Source organism: Podarcis cretensis (assembly GCF_951804945.1).
Source record: "Podarcis cretensis genome assembly, chromosome: 12".
Taxonomy (NCBI): Eukaryota; Metazoa; Chordata; class Lepidosauria; order Squamata; family Lacertidae; genus Podarcis; species Podarcis cretensis.
Genome location: NC_137181.1, coordinates 50,125,503 through 50,142,676, shown reverse-complemented (window position 1 = coordinate 50,142,676; position 17,174 = coordinate 50,125,503). Strand labels below are relative to the sequence as shown.

General features: G+C 41.6%; 1 protein-coding gene across 7 annotated transcripts in view; it reads left to right on the top strand.

Moving 5' to 3' along the window:
- MYRIP (myosin VIIA and Rab interacting protein) overlaps positions 1-17,174 on the top strand; it is a 159,387-nt gene that overhangs the window by 80,426 nt on the left and 61,787 nt on the right. For all 7 annotated transcript variants that reach the window (XM_079947216.1, XM_079947220.1, XM_079947215.1 and 4 more), the window contains exon 3: positions 45-266. In XM_079947216.1, coding sequence (XP_079803342.1) covers positions 45-266 — 222 coding nt within the window. The remainder of the gene's footprint in view (positions 1-44; positions 267-17,174) is intronic.

Sequence of the window (17,174 nt, the reverse complement as noted above, 5' to 3'; positions counted from 1 at the left end):
TATTTTGATTCTCTCTCTTTTGTTTCTTTCTTCTGGGGTTCCAGTGAAATGAAGCAGAAGCTCGATGAAGAGGGTAACAAGTGCAGCATTCTCTCCAAGCAGCAGAGGTTTAACGAGCACTGCTGCATGCGTTGCTGCTCCCCTTTTACGTTTCTCATCAATACCAAGCGGCAGTGCCAGGATTGCAAATACAACATCTGCAAGAACTGCAGCTCCTATCAAAGGAAGGAGAAAGGTTGGCTCTGCAGTGTTTGCCAGCAAGCTAGGTGAGTGCATTTTGTGATACTAATAAATAACAGGCTTGGTGCCTTCTTCTGACCTTTTTTATTTTTTATTTTAAATTGCAAGCCGTTGACACAGATGAGACAGAGACACACATTTTACTCCATTCAAACAACATTTTGCTGTGTGACTTGTTAGTCCATTGCTTCTCTGGAGATTCCTACTCATTCTTCTATTAATCTTGCTTCATTCATGAAACATATGGCTCATCTCCTTTCTTTTCTTTTCTTTTCTTTTCTTTTCTTTTCTTTTCTTTTCTTTTCTTTTCGCCAAGCTTTGTTTTCAAGTTGCTTTGACCAAATGTCAAATCAGCTTAACAGGGTTAGAGAAACATCTGAAATCTCTGTATTGGCAACTGTGATAAAACAATATTTTAAAAAATTCCTTCCAGTAGCACCTTAGAGACCAACTAAGTTTGTTGTTGGTATGAGCTTTCATGTGCATGCACCTTCTTCAGATACTTCTTCGTGCAAAGTCCCATAAAAGTTCTACAAAGTGTGGTGCCCTATGTGCATAACGAACAGGTAGCATTATTTGAATACCTGAAGGAACCGCCTTGACCCATGCTAGCCTGCCTTTGCCATAAGATCTTTGGGAAAGCCCATGTTCCAACTACCCTCTTTAGCAGATGTTCACTATATGACTGCATCCGCAATCCAAATCACTGCTATTTCACTCTACCATTCAGGGAACTGGAAGCAGCAAACCACAAGGGTTTGGTGTGTGAAGCAAGTTCATGGTTTGTTTCTCTCCAAGCAAACCATGCTCTGAAGCCAAACTTTGCTATTGGCTTCCTGATCATGGTTTAAGTGAATCAAACCATAAGTATTGTGATTCTCTTCTCCTGGCTCCAGGGTGAAGTGAAACAGGAGCAGTTCAGCAGTGTGTAATAGTATAGTGCTTATTCACAGTAAAATGTGGTTTTCCAGCTTGCTGTGACATGTGAACTGGGCTTTTACTTTAACAAAGGAAAGAAGCTTTTCACTGTTGCTGCCGCAATTTTGGAATACTCCCCCTAAGGAAGCATGCCTGATACCAACATTACAAGTTTTTTAGTGCCAATTGAAATCCTTCCTGTTTGCCCAGACATTTTAATTGTATATTTTTTTTAAGGGAAATGGTATTATTTCCTGCTTTTAGCTTTGGATTTGTTGGGTGTTGGGTTTTTTTTGTCCTCTTGTATTTTGTTAAGTATATTTGTTGGTTTTAAATTAGACTTCTGTGTGAATTTTACCTGTACTTTCGTATACCACCCTGAAATATTTTGATGAAGGGCATTTAAGAAATACTGTAAATACATTCAAATGAATACAATAATGCTATTTCCTCTTTTAGCAGCTTCACAGTGTCATTTTAAAGCATCCCCACAGTTGTACAAATACTTGGAGATAGGAGACCTGTGCTCTGTTAATAGTCACATCTTCCATCATTCCATTCTGACTTGACCTATCCCTTTTTAACAGCTGATTCTCACATTCATTTAAAGCATTATTTCTGTGATGTGCTATGATTGAAGGGAGCCATGAGCGGTTCATTCTGCCATGGCATGCACAGAATACTGTATGTCTATTATCCCTGCAGCACCCCTAACGTTGTTTGAAGGGTAGCGCTCTCCCTAAGGATGGGGGAAGAGAGAAAAATACAATTAAATGTAACTGCATCATTGTGCTTATTGATTTTGGTTATCCAAGCTAATCTTCAGTGCTAACTCAAATCGACAGAGGCATTGGTGAGGTGAGACCGTCACTGATGCCTTGTTTCTCTTTGGAACGTAGGACTGAGCCACACCATTGGAAATAGTGGAAAGTGCTAAGAAGCTCAGGCCCATATTAAACTCCTACATTTGTGTGGCTGAAAGATATATTTTTTCAGTTTTAGTGAAAGATGTAATTTGGGTTTATATGTTGATTTTAAAAAAAAATTTTAAACCAGATTGCATGCAACTAGAAGCAAACATTCCCTAATGTTTCAAAAACTTTGATGTATTTCTTGCTTTATTTGTCATGACAATGCATCCACATTCCCTTAAAATGCATGGATTCAATGGGAGGTGCTTTGACTGGAAGTCAAGCTTACCTTACTCTCTCGCACGGGATGCCTTCCTTTTGTCCATGCGTGCGTAGAGAGAATGGCTGATATTTCTCAGTGGGGCGAACCATGGCATGGTTAAAGTTACATTTTCTTTCGTAAGTGCTTTAAAAGTCAGGGATGCAGCACATGAAAGCAACCACTTCAGGTGCTTTTGGTGGGGAAATGGTCTCTCAGTGGTACAGGAAGACTTTTTAAAGCGCTTGACCCCTGCATTTGGGTGCTGCATCGGGCTGCAATGTGCTGTGGTTGGAAAGGGAGGCAGCCTCACCTACTCAAAAGATGATGTGCTGCCACTGGTGCAGAGGACTGTCTCTTTGCACAGCTGGCACTCAACATAAAAATGGGTCTTCAAACACCAACTACCAGCCTCGGGCAAAACACTCTATTTAGTATACCTTCTCACAGCTCCAAGTGCGTTGTCATATGCAGACATAAGTTTTTGTACAGTTGAGTCAAGTTTTTTCTGTGAAGGATCAACTCTTTGTTATTTTGTGATTTAAAAACAGTTAATCTTTATCTGTTTACTCAAGACAACATAAATAGAACAAGATAATTTAAATTTCATGAATAAATTCAAGTAATTGTTCCCCTTACTGAATGTTCCATTGCTTCTGACATTTTAGCTGCTTCTTATTACACACAAACCAGAAGGAACCAAGTACTTTAAATACACTGTTATTCAGACACTGGGTAGAATCTTGGGTAGATGCTTTCTCAGCTCCATCTCTTTTGTTATTTATTAATGTCTTTCTTGATTTGTTTTTCTTTTTCTTTTATACACTTTTATACACTTCTCTCAGTATTGGCTTAAATGGTGTGAACTGGCCTATCAAAAATGAGCAAAAGTTTAGAATGCATTAGAACTGAAACATGACAGCCACATTCAGTTGATGAATCTGAGTGTTATTCCCACTCCCATTTTTTTAAAAAATATACTGGGATTAAGTCAGTTACAGTTTGCTGTAATAGAAGCTTCCAGTAAGAAGAGGCATTGCTATTTACTACTGGTTTATTTTGATATAAAACACAACTGAGACCTGGAGACAGTCAGCCTGCCTTATCAATAACACAAAGTCTATCAGTTCTTCTTCCCAGGCTGCCTGTGGAAGGCTTTGTCTTCAGTTATTCACTCTTCGCTCTCCCAGGGACTGTTGTGCACTTAGCACAAAGTCGTATGGGGGAAAAACAATAGGAAAAAGTTGGCCTCTTGGTGCTTTAGAAAACCTTGTAAATGTACTGCTTGCAGTATTCTCTGCTGAAACTGCACAGTCATTATCCACCTTTATTGTGTCTTGCAAAGTTCTGGAAAAAAATGTTTGAACATATGCAGAATCTGTGTTTAAATTATGCATGTTGTACTGTTATGGTCTTGCAATGGAAGATACATTCATAGACGTTTTGTGATAAGCAGATTGTTTTCTTTCAGATAAGATAATTGTTATTCTCCTTAGCTGCACTCAGTATGTTGTGATCCAGAGTGGTTTTGTTTGCTTGCTTTTGCATTGGAGTTGTATCGATTAAGGACTTATCTATGTAAAATAGTTACCTTTCCTTGACTGCCTTTTTCAAATGTTACTTTAATTGCTTAATCCATTAGGTAATCATCTAGATTTGGCTTCAATAATGGAAATTTAAAATGCTTTTCTCTGCTTTCCTCTCAGGCCTTTTCTTCTGCATGCCATGGATGCTTTAGTTGAGATTGTAGAGTTGTAGTTGGGGTCCCTTGCAGCTATAAAATTCTATGATTCTATGATTCGGGGTCATGGCAAATGACCTTTAATTCAAGAGCACCCCTAACACTCTTCAATAAAAAAGAAAACCTGATTTACACTAAAACAGCATGTAAGATTGAAGTGGGAGAAGCAAAAAGAAGACATTAAAACCAATTTAAAACCAATTTAAAAGTTGGACTGAAGAAAGCTACTTTATTAGTTATGTACGTTGCAATGCAAGTCCACCGATGTCTACTTAGTTCAGAGAGACTTACTCTCAAGTTTTTGTGTTTAGGAATTGCAGTCTAAGTGGACTTAGTGCCCTCTCGGCTGCAATGTAATCTACTTCAAATCATCAGTGTATTTGTATTATTAGTTCTGAAGCCCTGCTCCTAAGTGAAAATAGGAGCTCTTCAAAAATTAGCTGGGGAACTCACTTTGCCTGCTTTAAAAAGAATAAAAAATTAGGAGAAACACGCATTCCACTCCTGAAAAGGTGAAAGATTAGTCTCTGGGGATTAAGGCACAATTAAATGGTGACAGAATAAAGCATAAAGTCTACCTACTGACACAGGGTTGTTGTTAGATATGGGGAGGGCAGGGAGAGAAGGTAGCAGAGGCGTATTTAGGGCAGTGCAACGAGTTCCCACCACATTGGACTCTGAGCCTCAGAGGTGCCGTAGGTTGTTGCAACTGTGACATAGTGAATTGAACAGAACGGAAAGCAGGCGGCAGGGGTGGTGGTGCCAATTTTTTGCCTCGTAAGGGGCAAGAAGAGTCCAAAGTCCGCCCTTGAAGGTAGCCTTTTTGTTACATAAATATTCTGGCACTTCAGGAGGACAGTAGGAGAATGTTCTCTGTGCCGCTTAAAATAAAAGGTCAGAAATAGCACACATGGCTATCACTAATGGTTTCAGAAGTCACCAGTACAAAGTTGTGTCACTGTATCCTCTTGTACTTCAGTTTCTCTTCAGATGCTTAAATGATGTATGAAATGTCCTTACACGTAACATTTATAGACAATTGCACTGTATGTCTAAAAGCAGTAGATGAGAGTATGCCTTATATGGGATTTTTTTTAAGGTTCCAGCAATACTTTGCTGCCCAACTGAATAAGCATATTCTCCATATGGCGAAACCATACACTTAAAACAATTAGTATCCCATTAGGTAGCAGGAAGCAATATATTCGTAACTTCTTTAGACCAAATATTGAGGGCTCGTGTACACTGAATGGATGAAACGTTGAGACTGTGTTAAATTGCTTCCCATGGGGCCTGTGTCTACATGATGAGCTGTTTATGTGCAACAGCTCGCTAAGTACATGGAGTGGCTTTTCTCCATGGCCCTGCCTTGAAGCAGCGTGGAGAAAATAGGCCATTCGATGTGATGCACAGCAGTTGCTGGTCACATGCAAACAGCCGCCATGGGGAGAGTAATTTCAAACAGGGTTGGCGCATCCTTGTGCCCTGATACTGTGCGGTGTGCAGAGAATATTCTTCTGAAAATGGAAATCATGGGCAGGGAATATTGCACTCTGATTTCAGAGGGAGCAGGTCAAAACCCACACCTTTTAATATACAAAGCTCTAGTAGTAGTAGAATGCAAAATTAAAACAGCAAAGGATGTTTAGCTTTTAAAATGCAGGTTTAAATGAGGTAGTTTAAAGTAACCTCTAAAGTAAGGGGGCTTATCGCTTCCCTCCCACTGCTCTCTCTGATATATCCCTCATGACCGATTCAAATAACTTCTCTGTGTGTTGTGGCAGTTAGAAATCCACATGGCTGTACTAATTGGCTTCCTGCCCGTGGTGATCTGGGCTTAATCAGGAGCTCCTATAAAGAAAACTGAATACATAGGTTAGCACTTAGCAGTGATGTGCCAGAAATGTTATTCTGTCCCTTGGTTGTCGAGCAAACTTTGTAGTTCAGCTTTGTGGACACATGGAATGGCCTCTTGTTCCTCAACACACGGCCATCAGACCACAAAGGATGACTTATATCAAGTAGTTGCAAAAGACTGTAAATTTCAGTAGGTATGTGGAGGAGGATATTCAAAGGTTTGTGCTTTTATTTTCATATTTTGTTATCTGTGGCTGAATGTTGGCATTATAAATATATCCTGGAGTTAAGGCTCGGTGAATTATGATCCAGACTAAGGGCTACTTTTACCAATCATAGATTTTTATCCAGCCCTTTCTCACAAAGGAGTTTTTTTTAAAATCTGTGTCTTCTAAGGTGGTGAATGAAAATGTTTTATTGTGCTCATTTTCTGCTTGTAAGCTTCCTATAAACTTCTGGTTGGCCACTGTGAGAACTGGATGCTACACCAGGTAGCCTTTGGTCTGCTCCAACAGTCCCTTGTTATGCTTTTACGTTTCCTTTCAAGTCTTTCGTCCAAAACTATATTTACCCTTCTTTAGAAATAAACTGAAATGTTATGACTGGCATTGGTATCTTATTAATGGAGATAATTAACACTGGAAATTTTCCAGACTTGGAGACATTGCTGGCTGTGAATAACAACAGTAAACGAACACCTCCTTTGTTATTAATGTGCTTTAGCAATCAGGGGCAGCAACATCAATTAAAAATTCCTGTTTTTTTCCACAGGAATCAAAAGGGGCATTTCATATTGTAATTTTGGAGAGTTTAACCACAAACCTTGCTATTTTCTTCCAAACCGTTCCTTATATTTCAGTATATAATGCAGCACAAATGGATTGTGTAACTTGGATAAAAAACAGTGAATCCATGATTGGTACTCTTGGCATGAAACTCTGCATAGGCTCTGGCTAAAATAGAAAATCATTCCCTTTTCCTCCAGCGTCAAGGAAACGAGATCTATGAAGCAACTCAGCTTGCCTTCCTGCCAAGCTTGGTTTTATTTCAGATGAAATAAACGGAGCATATCAGCATATATGTTTCTGTTGGCAGCTGTCTATCTCAGGAGACAATGGAGGAGTGTGCCTTTGGGGGTGAAGTCAAACAGAGAATTACAGAGCCTGCTGTGGCTGCAGAGACCAATATAGGAGAGACATGTTTTGTTGCCAGTGGAGCAGATTAAGGCGTCCGGTTGTGCTGCTACAGGTGCACCATGGCGTTTCATCGCTCTGCAGTCCTCCTGGTGGTCATTCCTCCTCTGGTCACTGCTGTGGATACAAAATCTGTCTGTCTCCAGGCGCTGCAGTCGTCAGCAAGGGAATATTTAGTACATTTACACCAATTTACTTTCTTTTATAACTGAACATTGCAGAACATGGATGCAGTTTCTTGAAAAACCGGAGGGGGCGTATCTTGAGACTTGAGACAGCATCATGCAGTATTTATGAATTGTGTATATAACCAGGATTAGCTTTTGGTAAAAAAATAAATTATTAGAACAATGTTTCTTGAGTAAATGGGTACACAGGAGCAATGGTGCAAATTCTCCAATAACAAAATTAAGAAAAGATTCTAATAGGGGCCACTGCCCCTACTTGTTTCTCTTGCCACCCTTCCAAAGCCGCCACTCTTTGCCAAAGGACTTCACTTCTGCGCACCCCCGACCCTTACAGCTTTCCACCCCCATTCCCTTTATAGTTTACCAAAATCCTCCGGCTTAGACCAGGGGTTGGGAAACATTTATATCTGGAGGGCCAGCTCTTTATCTTTCTCCCACTCGAGGCAGGCCAAAGTTGACCTGACAATCACCAGATGCCATAGTGATGTTCTACAGGGTCTGCCCCCCCTGCTTTAGACATAATGCCAAACTGCGGTCAATTGAAAATTGAAGCAAAAGCTTTCAATCCCCTGCTGTCAGAAATGTCAAAGTCCCAGAGCTCTTGCATAGCAGTGGCCCTGTTTGATTGAATTTTTAAATGGAATTTTAAGTAAAAACTAAATAAATGAAGCTCTGTTTATTTTTCAAATAATTCAAAATTATTTATGAGCGTTAATAGCACATAAATAATATCATGAGCTCCAAGATGAGGGGAGCGGAGGGGAGAGAAGGAAATCAAAAGAGTGAAGCTGCATAATGCAGCAGAAGAAGGTATAAATGGGGGGAAAGGCTGCTGACATTACTACTTTAAAGGTGCTGATCTTTAAAGCCCTAAACGGCCTCGGTCCTGTATACCTGAAGGAGCGTCTCCACTCCCATCGTTCAGCCCGGACACTGAGATCCAGCGCCGAGGGCCTTCTGGCGGTTCCCTCATTGCGAGAAGTAAAGTTACAGGGAACCAGGCAGAGGGCCTTCTTGGTAGTGCCGCCTGCCCTGTGGAACGCCCTCCCAGCAGATGTCAAAGCAATAAACAACTATTTTACTTTCAAAAGACAACTGAAGGCAGCCCTCTTTAGGGAAGTTTTTAATGTTTGATGCTGTACTGTTTTTAATATTCAGTTGGAAGCCGCCCAGAGTGGCTGGGGAAACCCAGCCAGATGGGCGGGGTATAAATAATAAATTATTATTATTATTATTATTATTATTATTATTATTATTATTATTATTTTATTTTACATTCTTATATGCATTCTGTTATCACACATATTATTTGCTACTCTTTTTCTTCAGCAAGGTGCCCACACTTAAACCTCATTCTACTAGTATATTTCCTTTATTTCATTTAATGCACTGATATGATATATGCATGCTCTCTCACATGCACTCACTCACTCACACCCCCACAAAATTTGGTAGCGTTATAATAGAGAATGTCCAGTTGCATATACTGTACATTCTAATATGAACTTTTGTGAGAGATTTGACTGAAGAGAAACAGTTTAACATTTATACTTCAGCATTAATGAATTAATTCAGGCCTAATTCATTAATGCTGAAGTTAAAGCGACACCTTTGAATGCATGTTGAGGTATCACATGTTTTAACGTCTTCCCACATATTGAAAATCTTTTGCATGTGCAGTGTTATAAAATAATGCTCTAATAAACACAGGAAGAGTTTGATGTCAGGTTGCTTCCAAGCAAGCAATCTCACCTGTGCACCTCTAGAGCAGAGATGGCTCAAGGTATTTTGATGCCTGAGATGCAAAACCAGAATCATGTTCTCCCCCTGGTACAGTCGTACCTTGGACTCCGAACGCCTTGCAAGTCAAACCTTTTGGCTCCTGAATGCTGCAAACCCGGAAGTGATTGTTCCAGTTTGCGAACGTTCTTTGGAACCTGAACGTCTGACTTCCTGCAGCCAACCAGAAGGCGCGCTTTGGTTTCCAAACGTTTTGGAAGTCAAACGGACTCCTGGAACGCAATCCGTTCAACTTCCAAGGTATGACTGTATATCCTAAATAATTGACAATTTTATGCTCTTTAATTGTATTTTACAATCTGGTGCCCCACCCTACCTAATGATGGAACCAGCCTTACTCTGAGGTGGCATCGTATGCCATGGCTTGCTGAACATTTGGATCAGTTCATTGTGAACATGTGTTATGGGCTACATAAAATGTTTTAGTGGTTTCAGAAACATATTGTGCAATTCCCACCTACCTTTATGTCTAGTTTCATACGCAGAAGTTGACATATCCTTTCAAACATATTTAGCATACCTTGGCCATGGGGAGTTAAGTTGTTGTGATATTCCTAACACCTACGTTTTGGTTGTAAAGTGTCAACGTAGGAACAAAGAAGCCTTGCACTGTAGAGAAGGTTGAATTTTAAGCATTCTTCATAAGAGATTTCCTGTGATCTGACAGGTTTAATGTTTAGAGCATTCATAGCGGTAATTTTAGAGCATTCGTGGCAGTGAATAATAAAATATTTCAGATGTTTTTCCTAGATATACAGGACAGCTGCTTGGCATAAACATGGCATGTGAAAGCACCCCAGTGTCCCAGTTTGCCATTCAGTGATTAGACAAAAGGAGGAAAACACAGCTTACATTCTATAAAATTGCAGGGTTCATGCATGTTGAAATAATATACATTTTTCAGGGATCGTATTAGTAGCATCTCCTACACTTTGATTCTGTACCTTACTTGTAAGCACTCTCAATGTGTTTTTTTTTCCTTTCCCCTTGATGTCCTTTCCATCCTTTACTCCAGAGAATGACATGCAATTGGGAATGTGCAAAGTTCCTCCTTTATTTCTGCAGCACTTTTACACAAAAAGCCTAAATATTCTTGTTTTTCAAACAGCTTTTGTACAACTGGGTTCCCTCCGCCCCATTCTGAAGCAGTTGCACAAACTAATGTGTATTATATTTTGAACCAAGATATAGATGCCTGCTGACATTTTGCATTAGGGTGGAGAAACCCATGGCCCTGGACTTACGGCTCCCCTCATACCTGAACACTGGTCATGCCAGCTGCGGCTAATGGGACTTAAGGTCCAACACAGGTTCCTTATCCCTGCTTTACACTATCATATTCACTATCTTAATATGTACTATTACTGGTTGTGTTGCAATTCCCATTCCCTTTTGCTGTCTGATAAACAAGTGATAAACAAGGAGGAAAGCAGAATTAGTTGCAAACCCAGGTGCTGAGTCCCTGCCCCTGGGAGCCCAGCCAGTTAAGAGAAGGGAAGGACACAACAACAATCTCTGGGATTTAAAATGGCCACAACTTTTATTCGTTTCATATGTAGGTAAGCCTTGGCATAGGCATTGGGCATGTATCTCTCTCAGCCCACTGCTGGGGGTCTGAGGCATGACTGACCCTTGGGAAGATGGGTTCATCACAAGATGCAGGTCTACGCAGATGGACCCCCCACCTCCAAGCAGGGGCAGAGGAAGGGGGTGCAGTAGGGGCGGGTTGCCCCAGGTGTCATCACTGAGGGGGTGACATTCAGTCCACCGCCCACCCGTGACTCCCAAGCCTACCCTGAGCCGTCGGGGGGAGGGGCAACGCTGTGCCGCCTTGCCAGTGGCCTTCCCCCTCCCCCCTTCATTTTGACAGCTTGGGGGAGGCGGGAGTCATGGATGGGTGGTGTGCTGTTGCCCCCCCACTCCCAGGCTGCTTCCTGGTGAGGGGGGTGAGGCTCCCCCGAGCTGCCAGAAGGAAGAGGGAAGGAAGGAAGGCTGCTGGCAAAGTGGCGCTGCTCCCTCCCCCACCACCCAGGAAGCAGCCTGCCATGGGTGGCTCATCCTGCCCCCCATGGGACGCTCACCCCGCCACACAGCATGTGCGCCACTCAAGGTGCCAGAGCAGCTAGCTTCACCTCTGCCTCCCAAGTGCCAAGGGAAGCTCTATGGTCTGCTAGCCACATGCTTTGACTCTTTGGACAGAGACTTCCCTCCAGATCCCTCTAATGGAGTACCCTGTTATCACCTCTGCAAGAAGGGGTGTGTGAGAGAGTAACCACTTCACCCCCTGGTAGGTGTTAGACTAAAGGATTCTGCCCAAGGCCTAAAGTTGTAATTAATGCAATGGGGGAGGCAAAACCTGCAGTGCAGGGGAAATTCCTTCCTGGTTCTGAATATGGCGACCATTATAAACCATAGCAAAAGCCTGCACAATCTGAAAAGGGAAAGGTTATGGCATCAAAAACCACAATCCTATAATAGAGGGCGAGTGGCACTCCTGGGCCGACCGAGCCGCAGCATGCAAAGTTGGCCGGCTTTTATGGCCAGGGAGTGGACTGGAATGAAGACTGTGGACTACAGGTCTGCTCCTGATGCCCTGTCCCCACCCCAAGCCACTGCGGATTGGCTTAAAATTCAAAAACGGGTCTGGGGGTAACCCGTGATGCTCTGCAGCAGCTGGGGGAGCAGCAAACGGCCTCAAGCAACATGGCAGAGCTCTGGAGGGTGCCAGAGTAGGTGTGCCGGGTCACAACAGCCATTCACCCGTCAGACCAGGTAAGCAGCCATTTTGCTCGTAGGTGCAAAGACTGCACCTTTGGGAATTTCAATACACAAGAGGGCACCCATAAAAAAATAGAAGACCTTTTCCTCCTCAAAAGGGTTTTCTCAGTTTTCTTTTCCACTCATTTATATACACACATGCACACTTACATAGCCTAATTGTCTTATTTAGTGTGCAGAAATTGAAACACGAGCAAAATGGCTGCTTACCTGGTCTGACGGGTGAATGGCTGTTGTGACCCGGCACACCTACTATTTCAAAGAGGTTCGTTCTCTCTCTCTCTCTCTCTCTCTCTCTCTCTCTCTCTCTCTCTGTGTGTGTGTGTGTGTTGCTCTTTAAAAAACCCTTAATAGCTACCTTAATAGCACTGTTTTAATATAACTACTCAAAGCATTTCAATGGAACTGATCTGAAGTAGCTTTTGCAGTCTTTGCACCTACATTTCATGACCTCATTTATTTCGCCTATTCATTTTCAACACTGCATTGCCCCTTTAATTTGTTATTGACTCAGACAGTTGAGGTGGTTTATTGAACAGTCCTCAGATGTAAAAGAGAGAGGCTTCAGAAGAGTCACTTTACTACCTCCCTTCAATGCTGCCACCTATTTTCTGATTAGCACTTCAGAAATCCTGCAGGATATTCTACAAAAGAGCATGGGGACCATGTCGTGGTCCTCTTCTAGTTACAATACTTTGCAGGATTGGGGTCATGAAGGAGCACAGTTCAGCCTTAGTGAGTAGCAGTGCAATCTTAATCATGTCTCTTCAGAAATGTCCTATTGAATTCAAGGAAGCTTCCTCCCAGGTAAGAGGGATGAGGACTGCAGCCTTAATCAGTAGGACAATGGAAAGCAAACCAATACAGGGGCAGGTTGATTACAGATGTTAATTAATTTAGTAATCCCTGGGTGTTCAATTTAAACTTTAACATAATCATAACAATCTGCATTTTTGTTTGCATTTCACATTTCCCTCTCTGGCTCTTTTTCTTTCCATGTAAGCAAAGATATGAGTGGTTAAGATGAGCATGCTATCTCTGTCCCCTTCACCACTGCAGGGTATTAAACAGTACTGGGAGCTTCCACAAGTATAGGAAACTCCCTACTTCACAAGCCTTCAAACGTGGAGGTCAACAGATGGAACTGTACATTCATCTCCATGCTCCCACCCCATATATGCTTACTTACATGCAAAGAAGTGTTGGGGTGTGTGTGTACACACAGAAAACACACACATGGCTTTTAGACCCTTTAAAATATGCCCTGAGTTCTAAAATTTCACTCTTCCTCCAGTGTAGTACAAGTAACCACATGTTGAGTAAGTTAAAAAAAGAATGGTTTGCTTACAAACTCTTCAAAGGTCAGATTCATGTGCTTCAGAAAAGTTGCACAGCAAGTAAAACTTACTGTATTTTTCCGTGTATAAGACTAGGCTTTTTCCCTAAAAAATAATGTCCAACATTTAGGGGCATCTTATATATGGGGGCCATCTCCCCCCATTTTCTTAAATCGGAGTCCCCCAAAATAGGGGGTGTCTTATACATGGGGGCGTCTTATAGACGGAAAAATACGTTACCTCAGTGACTGTAGAGATAGAGTTCCCTTTAAGCAGGCTTCCTCAAACTCGGCCCTCCAGATGTTTTTGGCGTACAACTCCCATGATCCCTAGCTAGCAGGACCAGTGGTCAGGGATGATGGGAACTGTAGTCTCAAAACATCTGGAGGGCCGATTTTGAGGAAGCCTGCCTTTAAGGCTAGCTTGTGGGTTTGTGTGGGAGGCTGTTAAAGATTCTAGAATGATGAGCTCAAACGCAGATGTTCCTCATTAAGGTCTCAAGGCCAGCCTAGGGAAAACAATAGGCTTGATTACCTATTTCTTCCCAAGGTAAGGGAAGAAAGCTAAGAAAGTTAAGATAGCTAAGCCTTGCAGGACAGCTTACTCTATGGTATTAACCCCTTCATGCATTAATTAAACTTAAGCATATTGGTTATATGAGGCTAGTTGTCCCACTCCTTTGAAGAGATTGCAAATACTCTGAAACATCACACCTGTTCACCTAATCTACACCAGAACATCTGCTTCCTGATACACAGTACAGTATAGGCCAGCCTTTTAAGGCACTGAGAAACAGTATGGTGGACAGCTTTCAAATATTTTCATTGCAGAACACCCAAAATCATCTTGCTGAATGCTATAGTGCTGCAAAATACAGATGTAATGTATTTCAGTGAACTGCAGGATTCATTGAATTTAATACAGCTAAATATATTCAATTTAGAAGATGTTTCCATGTGGACATTTTTGCACCAAATGGACATTTGCTTTATTTAAACAGAGAGTGTGAATGAAACGGAGAGGTTTCCAAGGCAATAATAATAGGCTTTAGATTGGGTTTTAAAGTTGTTGGTTTTGTTTTGTTTTTTGCATTTGATAAATTTTTAAAACCAAGCTTAAACATTCTGGGGCAGTATTGAACTCTCAAACAATACCATATTATGCTTTTAGTACCTGGAGCAATCCTGAAAACATGTGAAAACATGAAGCCTTCAGTTGCTATATCATTTTGCCTAATGAAATCTCCAAAGCAGGCATAAATGAACAAATAAATGAATGGCATTACTGGCTTTAGGACCAGTGTTTATTGCACTATTGCTAGCAACAGCAATTACTGTATTCCATGGTGTCTGTTTGTTCATCTGCTGTAAGCATAGTGCAAACCATGGGCATGCCAGGGGGGTGCAGCTGCCCCCCATCATGTAAATAAATAAAAATACTTACGGAAACTAACTGACCAATTGCATTGCAGATAACTCAGTTCTGCTCCTCCCCCCAACATAAAGCCTGCTCCACCAATAAATCCTAGCTATACTCATGGTGAAAAACCTATGGTACTTCTGGTTACGTACTTAATTCGTTCCGGAGGTCCGTTCTTAACCTGAAACTGTTCTTAACCTGAAGCACCACTTTAGCTAATGGGGCCTCCTGCTGCTGCCGGAGCACGATTTCTGTTCTCATCCTGAAGCAAAGTTCTTAACCCGAGGTGCTATTTCTTGGTTAGTGGCGTCTGTAACCTGAATCATATGTAACCTGAAGCGTATGTAACCTGAGGTACCACTGTACTTCCTATTTTTGAATGTGACCTGTTTCCACAGTGTGGTGAATATTATGGCTAGGAGCCTGAGCAATAGTTATAAGATGGGGAATTAGTAATGAGAAGGGGACTGCCTTTTAATTGGCCTTTGAATAGCATCCCTTAGTGCCCCAGTGCCATTTTCTGTTCCTGTGTGTGGGGCTTGAATATCTGGTTTCTTATCTTCATTTGTTCTTCTTTTTAGTTTTCCACCAGGCAGCCACCTTTTGCTATTAATGAATTGAAAAATTTCAACCTCAGGAGATCAACAGCAGGCGGGGAAGGAAAAAATTAAAATTGTCCATACATTGGATCCAGTAGCCTAGCTGCTGATCTTCCATAAAATGGTATAGCCAAGTTCCTTTAAACTAGATTTCCCCAGCCTAAATAAATAAACCTAAAATAAACCTTACTCCTCCCCTCCCCGGCAAGATGTTTTGGACTCCAACGCTCATCACTCCCAGCCAGCATGACCAATGATCTGGAATGATGGGGTATGTAGTCCAAAACCTAGTGATGGCCCCAGGTTGAGGAAGCCTGCTTTCAAAAAGTTGTGTTTTTCTATTTAATTTGTAAGACACACAGTTTAAAACTAACTATATACAACCGTATAATTAAATGAAGGCAACATAACAAGTAATGCCGCAATCCTAATTACATGTAGATGAGGGTGAATTCCACCATACCTTCTGCTGGGTAGAGTAGACACATACATGCCTCAATTCTCAGAGGTAGTAGAGTCTGTGAGCAGGAGCATAGAGTCATCCTGTATCCTTTGCCTGCCTTCCCAGCGCTTTTCTCTCCAGTAGACAAGAAACAAAGTAGAGGAGATTGAACATGTACTGTACTTTTACTCCACACTGGAGCTATCAAATACAGTGGTGCCCCGCAAGACAAACGCCTCGCAAGACGGAAAACCCGCTAGACGAAAGGGTTTTCCGTTTTGGAGGCGCTTCGCAAAACGAATTTCCCTATAGGCTTGCTTCGCAAGACGAAAATGTCTTGCGAGTTCCTGCGGGTTTCCCCCCCCCTTTTCCCCCCTTTTCCTAAGCCGCTAAGCCGCTTATCAGCTGATCTGCTGATAAGCCGCTTAACAGCTGATCGCTAAAAGCCGCTAATCCGCTAAGCTGTCAATGGGCTTGCTTCGCAAGACGAAAAAACCGCTATACGAAGAGCCTCACGGAACGGATTAATTTCGTCTTGCAAGGCACCACTGTACTTTGTGTACTTGCCAAAAGATTGATTACAATGAATATAAGCATGGTCCTTATTATTCAACACCCCCCCTCTACTAACTCTTACTTTGAGTAATTAAAAAATGGCAAGTTTAGTGTAGCTGCATTTGCCCCCACCCCCACCTCGCCCAGCCGAAAGTATGACAAGGTTTTATAGCTGGGGGAATGTTTATTTCCACAATATGTACAAGTGCTTACCTAAGGATTATGTAATGTCTGAATATTTATTCTGCTGGAGGATAAGATCCATTACTGTCCACTTGATGAATTAATTTATATGAAATGTTGGTAATCTTATGGATCTCTCCCAAGGCTGGGAGTGAGCTTTTGCTTTTGACTATTGGCTTTTTGCAATGATAAGCTCTAGTTAAGCACTTTGCAGCTGGTTTTCTCAACTACTCATATATAGAGCTTGAATGAATAATAACGGAGCATAGAATCAGTGGTGTGATGACAAAACATTAGCTGTCAGATTTGAATTTAATGCTTTCTTTTTTCCTAGTGTAGGGAAGTAAAAGCAGAGGATAGCAACTTTTAACTTTCTTGGCTACAGAACCTCTTTATTTCTGATTTTCTTCCATTCCCTTTCATGGAACTCATACTCTAGTTTGTATAGTTTCTTTTCTGCTTGTCTTGTGATTTGTTTATGGTAAGCCATTTTGGCAAATATGTAACTGCCAAATACAGTTTTGCCAACCACAGTATTTGGGATGTTTGGGTTTTGAAATTCCCTCTCCCGTGTTAGAGATTTTTTTAAAAAGAATGGTGCGTAATGTAGTGTTACCTAAATTATTATATCATTTGCGGGGGGGGGGGGGCAAGGGCTTGTAAAACCTCTTCTCTGCTTCAAAGAAGAAAAATCAGAAGCGCTATTCTTACATGTTCCGTTCTTCAGTCTTGCATCTGAAGCATGGAGTAAGGG